General features: G+C 35.6%; 2 protein-coding genes across 3 annotated transcripts in view; both read left to right on the top strand.

The window, feature by feature from the left end:
* LOC149793553 (uncharacterized) overlaps positions 1-17808 on the top strand; it is a 278258-nt gene that overhangs the window by 86809 nt on the left and 173641 nt on the right. The window lies entirely within an intron of this gene.
* Positions 1-17808, top strand: part of LOC149793557 (uncharacterized) — a 36419-nt gene that overhangs the window by 12537 nt on the left and 6074 nt on the right. The window contains exons 2-3 of one of the 2 annotated variants that reach the window (XM_089966420.1): positions 13614-13643; positions 14451-14546. In XM_089966420.1, coding sequence (XP_089822546.1) covers positions 13614-13643; positions 14451-14546 — 126 coding nt within the window. The remainder of the gene's footprint in view (positions 1-13613; positions 13644-14450; positions 14547-17808) is intronic. The other variant, XM_089966421.1, reaches the window with a different exon arrangement.

Raw genomic sequence — 17808 nt, 5'->3', positions numbered from 1 at the left:
ATTGCGATACATGCTTGACAGCGGCATACTGGTATCGTTGACTGTCAGCGAAGCAATCATATGTTATCGACCGCAGACATCAGTTTGGTTACCAACACCAGAACGTGTAACTCTCGATGAAGTTATCGAAGAATGGACACAAGCACGTCCAGAAACTCCTATTGATGCTATCCGCGAAGGAGCTCCTGAAATTCTCAAGATTAGGCTCAAAAACAGTGAAATCACAGCGAAAGATCTTGGACGAAGAATAATCGGTAAATTTACTCAGGGTGCAGCATTTGATCATAAAATGCATCACTCGCGGTTGATTATCGATGAAGCTGAATTGGATTTTATAATCGCCGACGCGGTTTCCAGAGACATATTTTGTAACAGGGAGGATGTGTTCTTGTCCGACGGGAAAAAGTTGGGCACAATTGTAAGTTATATCGACGGAGAATCGCCTCAGTACACACATTTGACATCTTCAATGCTGGCTTATGTTTCTATAAATTTGTTATCGATGGTAAATCGATTTCCTGGTAATTCAGTCAGAGTTGCCACGGATTCATTTTACATCGACAAGAAATATTCAGAATCACTGACCGATATAATGAAATTCTGCGGCGGAGATGAATGGGGTTCGTGGAGAATAAAAGCCGAGATGTTACACGAGTATTGTGAATCCGCTGATGTTGCAACAGAGGATAATTATTATAAATCAACGATGCCAGAAATATCTTCCGCACCGTCTGTGGATGATCCAATCACCAGACACAAAACTGTTTATTTGAACGGGCCGGGCGGGTCTGGTAAAACAACTCGAGCGATTGAATTATTTCGAAATTCAGATATGATTGTGCTAACACCTACACACAGACTTGCCAGGGAGATGAAACAGCGAGGAGTCAATTCTTGTACCTATCACAGCTTTTTCAAATACAGCGGCGGTACGTGGACGCCAGATCGAATGGGCACAAAATATATCAATGATATAATAATTTGGGACGAGATATGTACGGTGCCGCTGGAAACGTTAAAAACATTTCTTGATTGGCTGCTAACGAAAAATACCGCAGTCGTTATGTGCGGAGGTCACGGTCAACCACCTCCGTTTGTCGGCGCATCTCCGCATGATTGGCTGGGGAATTTTGTTGATTATCACGAAGAAGTGTCTGATGATTACCGAGCACTTGATGCAACGCTGAAAGAATTTAAAAAACTAATCAGGCTACAACCTAATAAAATTCAATGTGAAATTATGCGCGAGATGATTCCTGAAACTTCGATGAGTGACTTTTTACGCGTGTGGAAACCAAACGATTTGATAGTGGCGAGTAGAAAAATAGTCAGAGACACACTTCAACAACAGCTATTTCAGTTACAAAAAAAAAGTTTCCAATGCTGCCAACGCCGTTATGTTATAGACCAACTGATACACGGCTACAAAATATAGATGTTGATATTCCAGGAAAGACAGAGAAACAGAATTTAGTATTGAATGATATTGTGTTAGTTGACATCGATGCTGTCGAGGATGCACTAGCGATGAATAAATCCCCGTGGACGCTAGGATACGCAATGACCATTCATTGTTCTCAAGGACTAACTATTTCAGATACAACTGTCTGGATCATTGATGATCGAATCGAATGGTCAAACTTAGTCTACTTGGCGGTGTCCAGAGTCAGAAGAACATCTCAACTGCGAAGAATTGTCTTGGAAAATCCTTCGGATTTTAAATCAAACGCTGATAGCGATGAAAACAACAGCATCACCGATGGTGATGTAATAAGAAAAAACTCGCCGGTTACAAACAGAGTGACAAAAAAAATAATCGCGATTTTGATCTTGATGTTGACTTCGTTGTTGCGCTGAAACAACAGCAGAATAATCACTGTGCGAGCTGTAATTGTATAATGTTATGGCAGCATTCGAATAAAAATTCAAGACAATTTACCGTAGACAGAAAAGATAACAGTCGCGGTCATACACGTGATAATTTCATGTTGACCTGTCTTGAATGTAATCGACGTCGGGGTGCCAGCGCTAGTTAAGTCACTTCAGTGATTTTGGCGGCAATTGTGTGTCCTCGGGAATTACCTGAAGTTGCTCACGGGTGAATCCGCGTTGAGGAGCAGTTGAATCCAACCTGTAGATTGCTGGTCTGCCAGTGGATCTTGTCACGGTCGATATGCTATGTGTGGTAACACTCCAGATGGGATCAGTCGCTCTTCGTTTACCACCTTCAAGTTCGCCTGGTTCATATAAATATCTTACAGTAACATTACCCAGTATTTGCTGCGCTGAAGAATCACGTCGTACGGGTATATTTTTTTGAAAAACACCTTGTGTTTTTGTGATCGCGATGGAAGGTTTCATGTAGGTTGTTCGGGTAATTTCATTATTTAGCGCAGTTATCACACTTGGTAATCTTGCAACCCATTCGCGTGATCTCGTATCCTGAATGAATTTCCTCGCGTATTGATATCGAAATAACCGCTCAGCAAGTGTTCAATTGAATCGCTCAACAATTGCCTGATCACGGTGAATTTCAGTGTGTCCTCGTCGTATGGTGACGTTATGTTGTTTCATCAACGATGATACTGCACCTTGGAATTCTTTGCCAGGATCAACTTGTAGCAGATGTGGCCATCGCAGAGGTCCTCGCCGATAAATTCTCTCAAACGCAGAAGCAACCTCAGATGCTGTTTTAGTTGTTAACGGTTCCGCATCTTTGTATCTACTGGCAACATCAACTATGGTTAACGCGTACTTGTATGTGCGTCTTCGGATAGTATCATGTGGCAGAAATAATATATCAGCCTGATGAACCTCATTTGGTACACTAACATCGAAATGCGCAAAGTGAATTTGTTTAGGGCGCGGTAGATAAATTTGCCATATTGCCTGTCGGGATAACCAATTTTTGGCAACAGCGCGTTTTACTGATGCCGCGCTGGCAAGTTTATCAATTGCCGCGTTACCTCTCCAGTATCCGCTTGAGGAATAATAAATCGACTCCATTATATACCAGTACCTAACGCTAATTTACCCTTCATTGCAGTTTTTATCAACCAAGACGCTAACCTTTCTTTGAAAGATTTATCAGGGATTGCATTTAACGCGTGAATTAATTTCAAGTCCGCGAGATGGCGCTGTTGCAAATCCTTGCTTCGGTAAGCTACATCATGAGCATGGCACGCTGCATCGATAGCGTTTATCGGATACTCACCGGGTTTTGGTTGATCCTGAGCATCAAGTCTGATATCAAGTCGGGTTCCTGGACCACAGTAATTATATCCTGGAAGATGTTTTTCTCCTGGATATTTAGCCCACGGAGCTCCTGGCAGCGCTGTTAACTTGGCTGCGATATCACCTCCGCTTTTTTTTAATAAATCTAAATTTTTTTGTGCCACATCGTTCACACTTGCCTGTAAGCGCTTGTCGATTATTTTTTGTTGTAATTGTTGTCGTATCCGTAGTTGGGGTACGTACTCGGCATTTCACACAATATAAATTCATATTATTTTATGATATATCTAATAGAAATCACTGACTTTTCCGCGACAAAGCGACAAGAGCCAATCAAGCATAACTCAGTGCTACCAAATTCTGTTCGAATGATTATCATAGGTCCATCTGGGTCGGGTAAAACACAGCTGTTGTTGAATTTGATAATGAAGTGGATGAAGTGGGATAAATTATATTTGATAGCACCGTCTGTGGACGATCAGCGATGTTATCAAGTGCTAAAAGATTTTAACGAGAGTGCAAAAACAATCATTGGAAATGCAAGCATTTCTGAGACCGACGAAAACGTAGTTGAATTCATAACTGACATAAGTGATGCACCCGGCATTGATGACATCGATGGATCAATTAACAACCTAGTAGTGTACGATGATGTCATGATGGATAAACAAACAAACCCTGCGAGAATATTTTCCCGTGGGCGTCATAAAAACACTGATGTCATTTATGTGACTCAACGGTATACACAAATTCCAAAAGTGATCAGAGATAACTGTAACGTTCTTGCGGTGTTTAACGGAGTTGACGCACACACGCTGAGAAATATTCATCAGACCTGGTGCAGTGGTGACATGGGCATCAATAAATTTAAAAATTTCTTTAGTCATGCTCAACGAAAACCACACGGGTTTGTGACGATAAATTTACACGATCCTCGGACACGATACCGAGTTGGGTTAGATACATTTTTTAACTAAAAATCCTAAAATGATTAGCAGCAGAGGGACTACGCCACCAACGTCGTCGTCGACGTCACCCCGTGAAGAAACTATTTTTTATAGCGGCTGGTTATCGCTGTCGAAATAACCCCGTTAGCCAGAAAAGAGGATTTAGTCATCATAGTTTCTGGCTAGAAGGGTTTATTTTGCGAAATAAGACCTTCTATCAGAAGAGTTTTTGATAGATGGTCCTGTTGGACGAAAAAGTTGGTGGGCCCAGTCCCTCTGCTGCTGCATGTAATAAATACAAAACAGCATTAGTGTTTTGATCTGAGTAGGGGGAAAGAATTCGTTTGATATATCTTAGAAATATGTATCGTCCTGACCGTGTCGATTTATCCCTACGCCATATAAAGCTCGTTATTTCCGCCGGCTCACCAGAACAAAACCCATTTGCAGTTTTGTGCATTTACTATTTATACGATACATACACCATTTTTATAAAATCGGGAAATTGAGCTCCGGTAAAATAATGTCTCCATAGAACCACACTCTCCAGAGACTGCTATTTATTTTACAATGTATCCTAGTGTTAATATCACAGTAAATTGCTGCAACTTCCGTTTCTAATCTGTTTGTTTTAACTTTGCACAAAGGTTAGGGCACACGTAAAGAATCGAACGATCTGCTTCCTTTTATCTTAAAATACGAGACCGTTCCAGCAAGCGTAGAAGTAAACATGATTACAAAATATTTTTTTTTTTAATGTTGAGGTAAGTAAGACGTTTTATGATTGAGGGGATGGTTATACACGAAGCGAATATGTGTGTGCATTAAGGGAGATTATTCTGAATTTCATAAAGTTTTAAGAGTCAATCTGGATTTATACTCAGAAGTAGCATAAAGATTATATTAAGTGTTACGTTTAGGCTCTTACAAAAACGCAACAACAAAAGAGTGAAGACAACAAGCTTTGTAAAATTTAACAAAAAATTTATTTCCCTAGGAAAAGAAGGTAAAAATTAGAAAAAGAACTTACTGTTTTACGAATCAAAATCCAAAATTAATCCAAGAATAATCCAATAATTAACAAAATAGAAGTCCTAGTAATAAAAAGTCCTAATGAAACTATGTTCGAATCCCGATGAAATCCAAAATGTAAGGCGATGAAATATGCAGTGGTCAGCGTCGTCCTGATGTATCAACAGTTCTTTGTTGAATCAAAGAAAAGAATATTCTAGTGTTTTAATTCTTTGTCAATTTCGATAACTGTCCTTGTCCAATAATTAATTTAGAGCACAAATATTTCCAAGAGAAAATGATCTCTTGAAATCCAAATATTGTGAAGAAAAATTTAAAATTCATCTCAAACTGGTCGCAACATAAAACACCTTGACTTCGTAAGTGTTACGGCAAAAATGACTATTATTTCTCAATACATCGATATTAAGTTTAGCTACGGCGCAAAACAGATGCCCGGATGTGGATCAATCCTCCGAAAAAAGAAAAGAGGTTGAAACAATTGCTGCATGTTAGTTGTCACGTACTCCAAGTATGGCTCGATTTGACTTCGTGAATCTACTCTAAGAAAGAATAAAAAATTTGTTCACTTCAACTCTTTATGATTTCTGAATCAAGGTCAGGGACTAGGTCAGCATTAAATACAAAGTTTCTATTATTGTTGTTTACGAAAAACAGTCAGGTCAAACTGAACTGAATGTCTGGAAAATGAATTTCGGGAATACGTCAAACCCAGTAAATAAAATTACATTACATTAGCATGTAATGAAATAAAAAATGTAAAACTAACAAACAAACAATTAAATTAAATCAAATATAAATTAAATCCAATATACATAACATAAATTACAAAAATTAAATGTTAAGATACTTTGTTATTGTCTTTTGATGTTTATCATACACAGGTACACCAGAGGAAGCATAGCAAATATATTTTCTTTTATTAATTCTTTTTCATTACTGTAAAACTGTAGTCAAATTTTGTTCCAGCTGTTTAGGTCATCTGAAAGTTTGTTTTTGAAAATTTACATTGTTTTTACAAAGCTAATTGTTCGAAAAGCCAGATTCCTCAAAGAATTCAGTTTCACTATATCCATAAATCACAAGTACATTGTGTGTTTAATTTGTTTTCTTTCTGTTTACATCAAAATGATTCAAAGTCTAAAATGCAATATCAAAAGAGCATAGGTTCGTATGACAACTCCTTACCTTTTGGTGGCACTAATGTTTGGTTCATACCGGTAGAAAAATGATATTTATTCACCATAGACTGAATGAAAAGAAATGTTGGTGAAAACAGTTATTCACACAGTGAAATATATTCGTAACGAACAGTGAAGGGGGTCATATGCTTGACGTTTCTAAATAAATGTATTTTATAGAGAGAAGAGTCCTAAAGGCCCCATTCTATTATTGTGTGCTGAAGAAAATATATATTAGATTGTTCCTTTTACCTATGCCCTTTGATTGCTCTGGAAAGAGTTTGTGTTATTTTAGTCATCCATCGGAAATACATTCGGCTTTATTTCGAAAGAGATATCATCCACATAAACGTGCATGGACATGCATATGGTTCTTGAATTCGGAGTTAACAGTCCATATCTTCAATATTATGTCCTTAAAAGGCAGCGAGAATGAGCCATAAGCTTCATCTGTTAGGCAGGTTTTCTTGGATAATTATAACGAGATCTTCACCATGGATTCATAAAAGTGTCCTTTATGGAGCGGTTAATAATACTAAAGGAACTCTGTACATTTTTATAAATGTTACTCTTTCGTCTTTTTTTCTGTTTGATTCAGATTGCGGAAAACGTTTGAAATTAGGCTGGTCAAGCCTCCACGTACATTAGGGTAGTTACACCCTAATATAAAGCATGTTGACATTTTCACATTAATTGCAGTTTTAATTAAACACCATATTCACTTTAAGCTAATGGGGTTAAGTAGTTCCATTGCATAGTACTATAGTATCCTATTAGCAAAGCGGTTGCATACGCTGCTTAGCATAGGGAATGAGAACAAGCCTTTGGTTGTGCAACGGGATCGTAGGGGTCATCTCAGGTGTTTCCGGGTGAAAGTTTACATTATAACATCTCTCTCTCTCTCTCTCTCTCTCTCTCTCTCTCATAAAACAAGGCATATAATGGACGAGGCTTCTCTTTGATTATTTGATGATAAAGAGAAACATCAGGCCTTACATCGGTCCGTGTTCAACATATTTTGATATTATCTGCGAAGATATTGCTAAAGACCTAGAAAAATATTATTTTATTTTGTTTAGGATGATTTAAATTATATAGGATGCGTAGTAAAAGAAACATGATCGTTTCGACATCAATAAGATACAAATTTCTAATATAAACATCTGATGTGCATCCGTTTATGTCAAGTTGATTCAGTAGTATGAGATCCACCAGACTTGTTCTTCATCTCCCATGAATAATGATGGGAAAACCTTTTTAAAGGAAAACCAAACGCACATAACTTTTTATAAAATATTAAACCCTTTCCTCTCAGCCTATTTTTAAAAGTTTCTGAGGTATCTAAAAGCTCCTTATTTAGAAACAGAACAATGCACGGAAGTTTTCAGCTTCATATTCCACTAAAATTAAAAGTGTGTCAGAAATTTGGAGACAGGATGTGACCTGTCATCAAAATCTACATGTAAATCTAGGCCACAAAGTACAATCCCATTCAAAGTGGGTTTGAAATACAAGCTCGTTTACATAGTTGGTTGATCGTTTTGTTTCTTCCTTTGTTTTTGTAAATTTATGTCAAAATTAATAACATTCTCTTCCTCTCGAAAATCAAATTGATAAGTACATTACAATTTGACGTACATTGTGTTATCAACAGTACTGAATATTTTATATGCATCAGTTGTGAAATCTGAATGGAATTTGGTGAGTAAAGCCCCAAGACTGTTTAGGTTCATTAGTTGTTCCATTTAGTTGTGTTTTTCGGCATCTTTCCTAGCTTTTAATAATTCATTATTGTAAAATCTCAAGGGAGCAGTTCCAGAACATACTACCTTCCCCAGCTATAGTCATGCCTTATTCGTTCCAGCTATAGTTGTTACTGAGCTTGAGGTGGTCGTTAGTGAGCAGTAGCTTACCAAATAACCCATATTTCGGTGACATCAGTCACTTTGCTTGATAGTGGTCAACTAACCATAGATGACAGGTTACAACAATCCAGTTTATGTTTGTGATATAACTGATTAGCCATATGCATTCAACATCTACGATTTTTTGTAAAAGGCTCAAAGGTGTTATGATTTGAACACATGCACCATTTTATAGCGCCATATTTATGTACAGTTCAATGTCCTAGGGGTGGTGGTGGTGGTGTCATAATGATCTAATTTTAATGTGAAATGTTTTCATTCTATGATTCATTCTTAGCCTAATTCCTAGGATACAAGGTGTTATGATTTGCCAAAAAAAAAAACGTAATATTGACATAGTACTTAAAATCATGAACACTGTGTGAAATGTTTTTGTTCTAAGATTGTTTCTCGGTTTAGGTTTTTAAAGCAATAGGTGGAGAGGTCTTGAAACTCTGAGTCAAGATTTAATTGACACAACTGTGTTTTATTAAATATAAGGTCATAGAGACGTAATATTTTTGTTCACCATATAACTATCCCATCACAATATACACAAAACGACGAGTTTATTGGTAATTGCAGATATAGTTGACTAAAACAGACAGTTTGAACTGGAATGATTTACACAGTAGTTGTAGCAGTTTTGAAACCAATCTTGAAAGTACGTTATAGTGACGCAGTTTTGTTTGAGACATGATCATTTTAAGTTGATGAAAAAAATTCAAGGACAACTGCGGTTAGGGTACACATAGTAAAAATAAACATTTTAAATCATTATGGCATTGGATGAAGTCCTTGTACATAAGTGTGTCAGTAAACCCAGCAGAATGTCCACTCAAAGTTGAAACCGTGCCTTTTAAGACACTATAAAGACAGTGAAATCTGATAATCTTGGGACTATAAATGCCAAATGCACCGCACATGCCCATCTCGTTGTCTTTTCCCATCAAATGATCTCGACCCTTTAACTAATATATGCCAGCTGCATAATAAAATGTGGAAGTGGGTAACATTTCATGAAACGTTCTGAAGGGGATAAGGAAACATGCAACTTGCTTACATTATTTTGTTTGTTTTTAATTCTGTTTGTTTGTTTGTATTGGTTGTCTTGATCTTAAAGATAAGGGATATGACTGAATAAGCGAGATAATGCTAAGTCCATATAGGTAACAGACTAAGTTTTCATGAAAATATCTTGATTGGTTCAAATATTATACCTGTACATGGATAGAGGTAGCCAATTTATATTTCTCTAAATGTGACCTTAACCTTAAGACTAAGGTCTAAGTTATGGTATGTGACATGCTGTATATGAATGATTGGTTAAAGTTTCATCCAAATATCTTCAGTAGTTCAAAGATTATACTCCAGATAATTCGCGAGACTCTAATGACATATTTCCTTACCTTACTGTGAAAATAAAACTTTGAGGGGTGGTGGGGGTTTGGGAGCCAGACTATAATAAATGACATATCGTCTATAATCTTGAGAAATGCCATATAACAGGGTATGCAACACATTCTCATATTTTAATTGAAGTTTCTTATTGGAAAATGACCAATGAAAAACTGTTATCTGCTAATGGTCGGCCATTGTTTAATAATTCCAATATCATGCTAATATATTTTTAATGATTTAAAGTGTTGGTAGTTAGTGATTCACTTTGCAATTTTATTCGCAGAACCTTAAATGGCTTCAAAATACAAAGGGAGAACTTTAATTTGTTTATTCTTTTGAACTTTACTGCAACCACAACTGCTGAAATGGCTGATTTTATTCCTGTTTTAGAGGTTTTGGGAACACACTAGGGAAATTCAAAGACACGGTTGGTACATATATTTCCAAATATTGAAGAATTCGGAAAAAAATTAATGTGAGCGCCCTCTAAAATAGCATCCGTTTCTCAGTGTACTGTATGCAGAATAAAAACTGGACAATTTCCTAATACTGATGAAGAAAAGATGATGAAAATAAATTAGTATTACCTTAACCCTGGAGAAATAAGAATACATTTTTCTGAGTAAGGTGGATGGTGTGTAATTTGAATTTTGAAGTGCAGCCAAAGACAATGAATGAAATGTCATGGAGTGTGACGTGACCGGTTGTTATTCCGTCATTGTGGTAGGTGTAGGGTGGGGTACTTCCAATATTTGATTTAAATTATTATAGAAGTCCCACTCAGGCTCGATTTTATGTTGGAAGTTAAATTAGTGAAATATAGATGTAAAGCTCAGAGCCCCCAGTCAGCAATACCGATGGTTAAATGATTGAATATACAAAAAGAGTGAAATTCAACTAGTAACAATTTGATGATAATTCAATAATCAAATGATTAATATTTCCCAGTACTCTCCTTCTGCTTGACCCTGTGATAGCCTATTGGATCATTTGATTTGCAGTGGGAGATAGCTTTCCACCTGTCCTCTTTTTCTACTCATCTGTGTATTCGTTTCTCTTATTCCTCCAATTCCTTCTCTTCCTCCCGACTTTCTCCAAATTTCTTCTCCTCCTCGACTTCTCTATACTGCTCCTCCTTTCCCACTTTCTCCTACTCCACTCCTTTTCATCCTTCTCCTCGACTCTCTACCGACTAGGCTTGTTGACTTCGACTGCATTGCTAGTCTTACTTCCATCTCCCCTCTTAGAGACTCAGGACTCACTGAACCGGAAGTTCTGTCCCCCGAAAAGCTTCCTGTGAAAACACAAGGACGATGCAATATTTTCCTGAGCCCTCTCATCTCACACTACACCCAGCCTATCATCAGATAACGGCTATTAAATTCTTCAGTCACGCATTCATTCACATCGAAATACTTATATTTTCCTGTATGGTAAAGCAACCTCGTAATAAAAGCACGGTAACAATTACTTCTCATACATACATCAATAAATTGCGTCACATCAGTACATATTCCTACTCACATTATAATAAAGAATATCACAACAATCAGACACATTTCTTTACATTACAGCTCATACAAAGTACACAAAGATTCAAATATCCATGCTCTGATATATCCATACATCCATATTAACTAATCTAGCACACTTCAACCATTTTCCAAATTCACAATTCAGGCATGTGTAGAATCTCATATATGACAAGAATAAATGCATTAGTTTACTAAGAAGTAATCTAATAGCGAATTACAAAATTAATTCTGACAACACGCTAACAATCTTCATAATACTCAAATATGCCTGTAAATGAACACTACAAAGGTAATTCTACGTACTGAACGGTCCTAATAATTAAGTATACATACTACACATAATTACAATTACAAGTCCATAATATTTTGCAAAAATCGAACAAATAACCTACTGATCTTTACGAAACTTTGTCTTTCCTTAGAATCTCTTCTCTAAGTTTTACTGTTAACGTACGAGTGGTTCTCTCGGAGTAACCCTATATTGCTCATCAATCTTCCTAGGCGAGACTAAATTTTTCTTGCTGGTTAGAAGTTGTAATTCGGATCGAAATTGTTATCACACCCTTCGTCTCAATTCCGATTGGATGTCGCTTTGATCTGATCCAAACAAACTTAGCGGACTGTGTCCTTCTCATTGTCTGTCCATGTGGGGACAGATTTATATCACGCCCTGTTCCCTTGCGGTTCCTCCGATCTAGGACAAAGCTGTAACACCTAGGTGGGAAGTTGCGCTATCTAACGCCTGTGCCGATTCAAAATGCCAGGTCCTCTCTCTGGTCACGGTAACCTTGCGTAAGAGATTAACTCTAGCCAGCGGCATGTGCAGACAGCAACCATGGATGGTACTAATACCTTAGTTTATACACGACCTGCCATGGTATGGGGTGTGATGTTACCCTCTCCGTCACTGTGGATCTGCTTTTTCGTCTGATGCCACATCCCTAGTTGCATCATTAATGTAGAGATTTGTTTCAGTGCATGCGTTTGTCTTACGGATAAATATGATTGTGTTAAAGTGTGTGTGCCAAGTCGAATGACTTATCCTTTAAGTGTAATCTGATATAGCCGAAAAATTCATCTTTCTTTCCTCAGAATCATATTGAATGTCTATAAATTGTACCTCCCATATATTGGTCGTTTCCCCATAATTATCAATATTAAAAGTAGCATGATAAACTATTTGGTTAAAGTTGTTAGTAGTTATGGAGCAAAATTATCTTATCGTATGCATTATCTCTTATACAAACACTTTGGTGATAATTCGTGTGACAATAAATGGCAACTAACTTCATCTACAGGACTAGACAACAGATCATTTAAAACCAGTTTGGATTTTTTTTAAAAAGATATATTTCACATAAAAAAGTATCGAAAAAATTAAGCTTAGAAAATAAAATTAAGTTCAGAGCTGCTGCAAATCATAGGTTTCACGTCTAAACTGGTAGGTAGGCTAATGATCCCTATAACGAAAGATATTGCACACTTTGTCTTATTGTCACGATGAAAGCCGAAGATTTATACAGCATTTTGAGAGTCGATATAGGATCAAACTCTCTGAACTAATAAGCACATTATCTTTATATTTAAGATATATTTCAATGTCTTTAAGACTCGAACATGCATGTTTCTTGTATGAACCTGTCATTCGTAATGCTAATAACTTTTGAACTTGATATTCGTACAAACTGATTCGTGGTGGTTCACGTAACAAGCATGCCAGCTACTGCGCTAAGACGAAAAATCGTCACTACAAATTCACTAAACTTTCTATACATTTATTTACAACGTAATGGAGTGACATATCATTATCATTGCGATACTTCTAAATATAAATTTTGTTAACATGCCTATAGTAAAGATGCTTTTAATTGTTATATAAATTAGATTAATCTTCTAAAATTGTATCCAAAACATAAATAAAAGCAAAGCAAACTTAACATTTCGTGATTGTTCTACCACCATTAACTATCCTATTAGACTATAAGATTCACAAGCAAATACTCCCCCCCCCAAAAAAAAAAAAAAAAAAAAATGGTACAACTATTGTAACGTTGTTTCAAATTACGTTCTCTTAAAACTTGTAATTTAGACAGGTGATTGAGTGGCATATAATTGAAACATGGTATGGGTACTGCTTTCAACCAATTTCCATTTTTCAAGGGAAATGTTCTAACATAAGAACATTAGGCATCATGGAACAATAGTATAAGTGAGTTAGTCAGGAAACAATGTTATTTCTGACATACAGATGAGACTGGAATTTAACAGTGGAATTTCCTTGTAAGAGCAATTCGATGACAATCTATTTTATTACATTTGGACAAATATTACAATATTATGAAACAAGAAAATTGGATTGATCAAATGTTTTCATTACAGAGATCAAGCTTAATCAGGACAACATGGAAGGTAAGGTCTTTTATTGGTTCAAAATGCACTAATGACTTCTCGTGTAACTATAGAAGCTTTGTATTAAAAGATATCATTATATATATATATATATATATATATATATATATATATATATATATATTGACAAGAGTTTACTTTGATCAAAATTAAGTCATTAATTATGACGCTAGGTTTCGTTCCAAATTATTGCCAGCTCATCATCTTTTCTGAGAGTATTATTTTACTGTTTTTTGCATATGACTTAAACAGTTGTGAGAAATATTTTTGCATTACCTTGGCTACCAAATATTGCACCTGTGAAGTATTAATGTGATCCAGTAATAACATTGGCATGTGACCGTATTTATGGTTATATCGTTCATTGTTAGTTACGTTAACGATAACCTTTTTTTAACTTGCGATGCGCTCTTAGCTGCATGGCAAAGACATATTAAAGGTAAAATAATGTTTGACTGAGTCTCCATGATATGTGAACATTTATTCTACGGGTTTGGCTCTGAAAAAAATCATTTTTCATTTGGAAAGAAACGTGTTTCATCTTGTTCGTCATTTCATGCTCAGTTACAAAAAACATACATACATATATACATGCATACATACATACATACATACATACATACATACATACATACATACATACATACATACACTGTTAAACACATGGATAGCTAGACAGATAGAGAGATAAACAAAGTGATATAAATTTCATTCCACATCTTTTCAGGACTGGTACCTTCATGATCAGAGTTAACTGACTGACATATTTAACATTTCTCTTTATTTCATTGAACTTTTAAACGACAGTGATCGGCATGGGATTAGTTGGAGTTGCGGTGCTGCTGGTGGTCACAGGATTAGTGTTGATCGCACTGTGGTGTAAAAATGCGTCTAATAAAACAGGTATGATTTTTTTCCAATGTCATTTGTATTAATATTCATGTAAATGAATTGAAAACCATAATAAAAGTATCACTGGATGCGATTCCATGAGAATTTACGCTAAGCTAATACTAGTAATAGATATCGACAAAGTCAATCAGACAGCAAAAACATTTCATATCTAGTATGTATTCCTTTATATAGATCTCGTTAGCATGATACACATACCAAGAGCTCTAATTCGATTTTCAATATACGTTGTAATTTTGGCAGAGTAAAATGAAAGTAGTATACCACGCTTAACTGGTTGCATATTACGGTAATTGTCGTGAGCAGTATATCGGGGAACAGTGGTCGTCTATGGCAATTTAGCATAACTAAAGAGTTGGATCAGAATTAACATTAGTGGCAGGACTATTCACACACACACACACACACACACACATATATATATATATATATATATATATATATATATATATATATATATATATATATATATATATACACACACACACACACACATACATCTGGTAATTTAACCTCACTGTTCTCGCTATAGAGTCGTATTGGAAATTTAAAGTTAGCCTTTAGGCCACTTCAAAGTCTTGTGGCAATTTAACATTACGTCCTGTACCTTAAAGACTCTTATGGGAACTGAACCTTACCGATGTCACAATAAGTGAGGATCTATGGAGAATTAAAATTTGTAATGTTTAGGGAAATGACCTCATATTTCAGTATTTTATGATCTTAGCTCAGATAGGATAGATATATCATCTGGAGAAAGATCGTGTAAAAACTTATGTTTCATGACCCCATTAAATAAAAAAATATGTTTTAGTACAGGTAGATATTGTTGACGTGAAAGCAAAATATTTGAGGAGTCGCACTAGATATAAAGCTACGTCATTTATAAGCAATGGAAAAAGAAGAGGTCCTAATTTTGATCCTTGAGGAACACCGCTTAAAATATGACTTCCTTAGGAAGTATATTTACCCGTGCGAACAACCTGTAGTCTATTTGTGAGATACGACATGAACTAAGCAACTGAGATTGAAGAAACTTGTGGGCTGATAGTTTTTAAATGAGCATCGAATAATCAGCCAAATCGAACTTCTTTTTAAATCGATGAAGATTGCGCCAGTAAGTTTGCCTGATTCGATCGCTAGTAGCTACTGGTCTATACTTTCGTCAATGCGGTTTGACATGAATGTTTCTGCAAAGACAAGATTGTGATTTATGAAGGACTTGGCACTTGGTAAGATATCGAAAAGATGCTATCTGGCATGTTTATAAAATAATTTTTAAAGTACAAATTGAACAGATATGGGTCAAAGGTTTGATGGTTAATTCGTTTAATTGCCCTTTTGACTTGTAAATACTTTTGCTAATTTCATTCACTCCGGAAATGTACAGATACTACATTTAATTATTTTTTCAATGACTCAGACATTTTTAGAGTTTATGGGTCAATTTCATCTAGACCCGCTGATTTATTAGTGTATATTTTATTAATAATATCAATAGTATCTGTTATTTTAATCAGGGGAATAGTCAAGCTAGCATGATCGGGGACCCTTTCATCCACTAAAGTAGTACGTTTGTTTATGATAGAATTGAAAACATTAAAAATATTGCCTCATTATTAAATTAAAAATGATAACTTTACATAAAATTAATTACTTCAGAAGAAGATAAAGATATTCATTTGTTATTCCAAACGAGAGAGTAAAAGAACGAGAGAAATAACTAAACTTATATGTATTTCGCTTCATTCACGATGTTGTATGTCTTTTCAAAACGAAACTATAGGTGATTAGTTTAAAATGCAAATTAAATGTACTGGCAAGTTTTACGTAATGACAAATACCTTTTATTTATGTATGTATGTATGAATTCTGTATTACGTTTATGCTGTTATATTGAATGTATGGTCAGAAGACCTACAATTATTCTGAACAAAATTTAATACTACAATGCTACTTAAACCGGAGTCCCTCAACATAATTTAAAGTAAGTAAAGATAGGATAATTTCCTCTTTTTAACTGTCGAGTCTTGATGCTATTCAGCCATAACATGATTGTCAAATTAGCTGCTGTCAGCTTGGAACCATCTACGTCTAGGACAAGACAGATATCATTAGAAATCGTTTTCGAGAAAACCACCAGAATAATTATATCCGTTCAGGGAGATTTCTGACTAATAATACTGTTTAAAACAGTCGTGGCAGACATGTTATATGTATGACATGACTGAAACCATTTTCACCAACTAGGCATCATACGAAATATATTAGTGAAACCCTGTTTTAATATAACTATCTATTTGATAGAAGTATACATAAAAATATTTTTAAGATTTGACTTTCCATTCAAGAGTTGTAATACCAAGATTTTCGAGACGGCTGCAGCATCGGCCATAATGGATATCAGATCAGCACCATCTGCATTTAAGGCTAACTGGACATTATAAGAAGTCTTCCCATGAAAACCCTACGACAGTATGACCTCTTCTTGTTTATTCGTATTAAGAATGTTTTTATACTGTGTGTCAGATCGACATCATCTTTATTTAGAAACAACTAGTAATCATAAGAGGTCTTTTAGTGAAAAACCGATACCGGTAAAACCATTCAATAAAGAAAAGTAGCAATAACACTATTATCGCCTCTGCTCCGGCCATTATAGATGTCCGAACTGCACCGTTTTCATTTAGGACCAACTAGAACATAGGTTGAATATGCATGTAAAGTCTCCAGGCAATCATCTAAGTAGCTTAGGATGAGTAGTGATAACAATCTTGTACTAAGGCACGAACGTACAGACGACGAACAATTCCATAACCTCTTTGGTCGATGACCAGTATGGTAAAAAGTAGGGACAAAAAATCTGTGTGGTATTTGAAATAGCAAACATTAATAGCAAAATAAAAATCACACATCATAATAATATAGCACCTCATACTTTGAAGCTACTATTCCTTGAGAGGGCATGAGTAAAAAAGGATGACAAACATTCATACTTGCAAACACACACACGCACAGATATATATATATATATATATATATATATATATATATATATATATATATATATATATATATATATATATATATATATATATGTGTGTGTGTGTGTGTGTGTGTGTGTGTGTGTATGTGTGTGTAATAGGTACGGGATATGATACAATTGCTCTTATAGACAAGTACCCACGCCTATCAACAAAGGAGTAATGGGTTGGAGGATTGAACATGATAACATTACACAAACATCTTAAGA

The sequence above is a fragment of the Sinohyriopsis cumingii genome, chromosome 8 (assembly GCF_028554795.1).
Source record: "Sinohyriopsis cumingii isolate HCF-2022 chromosome 8, ASM2855479v2, whole genome shotgun sequence".
In the NCBI taxonomy this organism is placed as follows: domain Eukaryota; kingdom Metazoa; phylum Mollusca; class Bivalvia; order Unionida; family Unionidae; genus Sinohyriopsis; species Sinohyriopsis cumingii.
The sequence above is the reverse complement of the archived record's forward strand: the minus strand, read 5'-3'. Positions and strand labels throughout refer to the sequence as shown.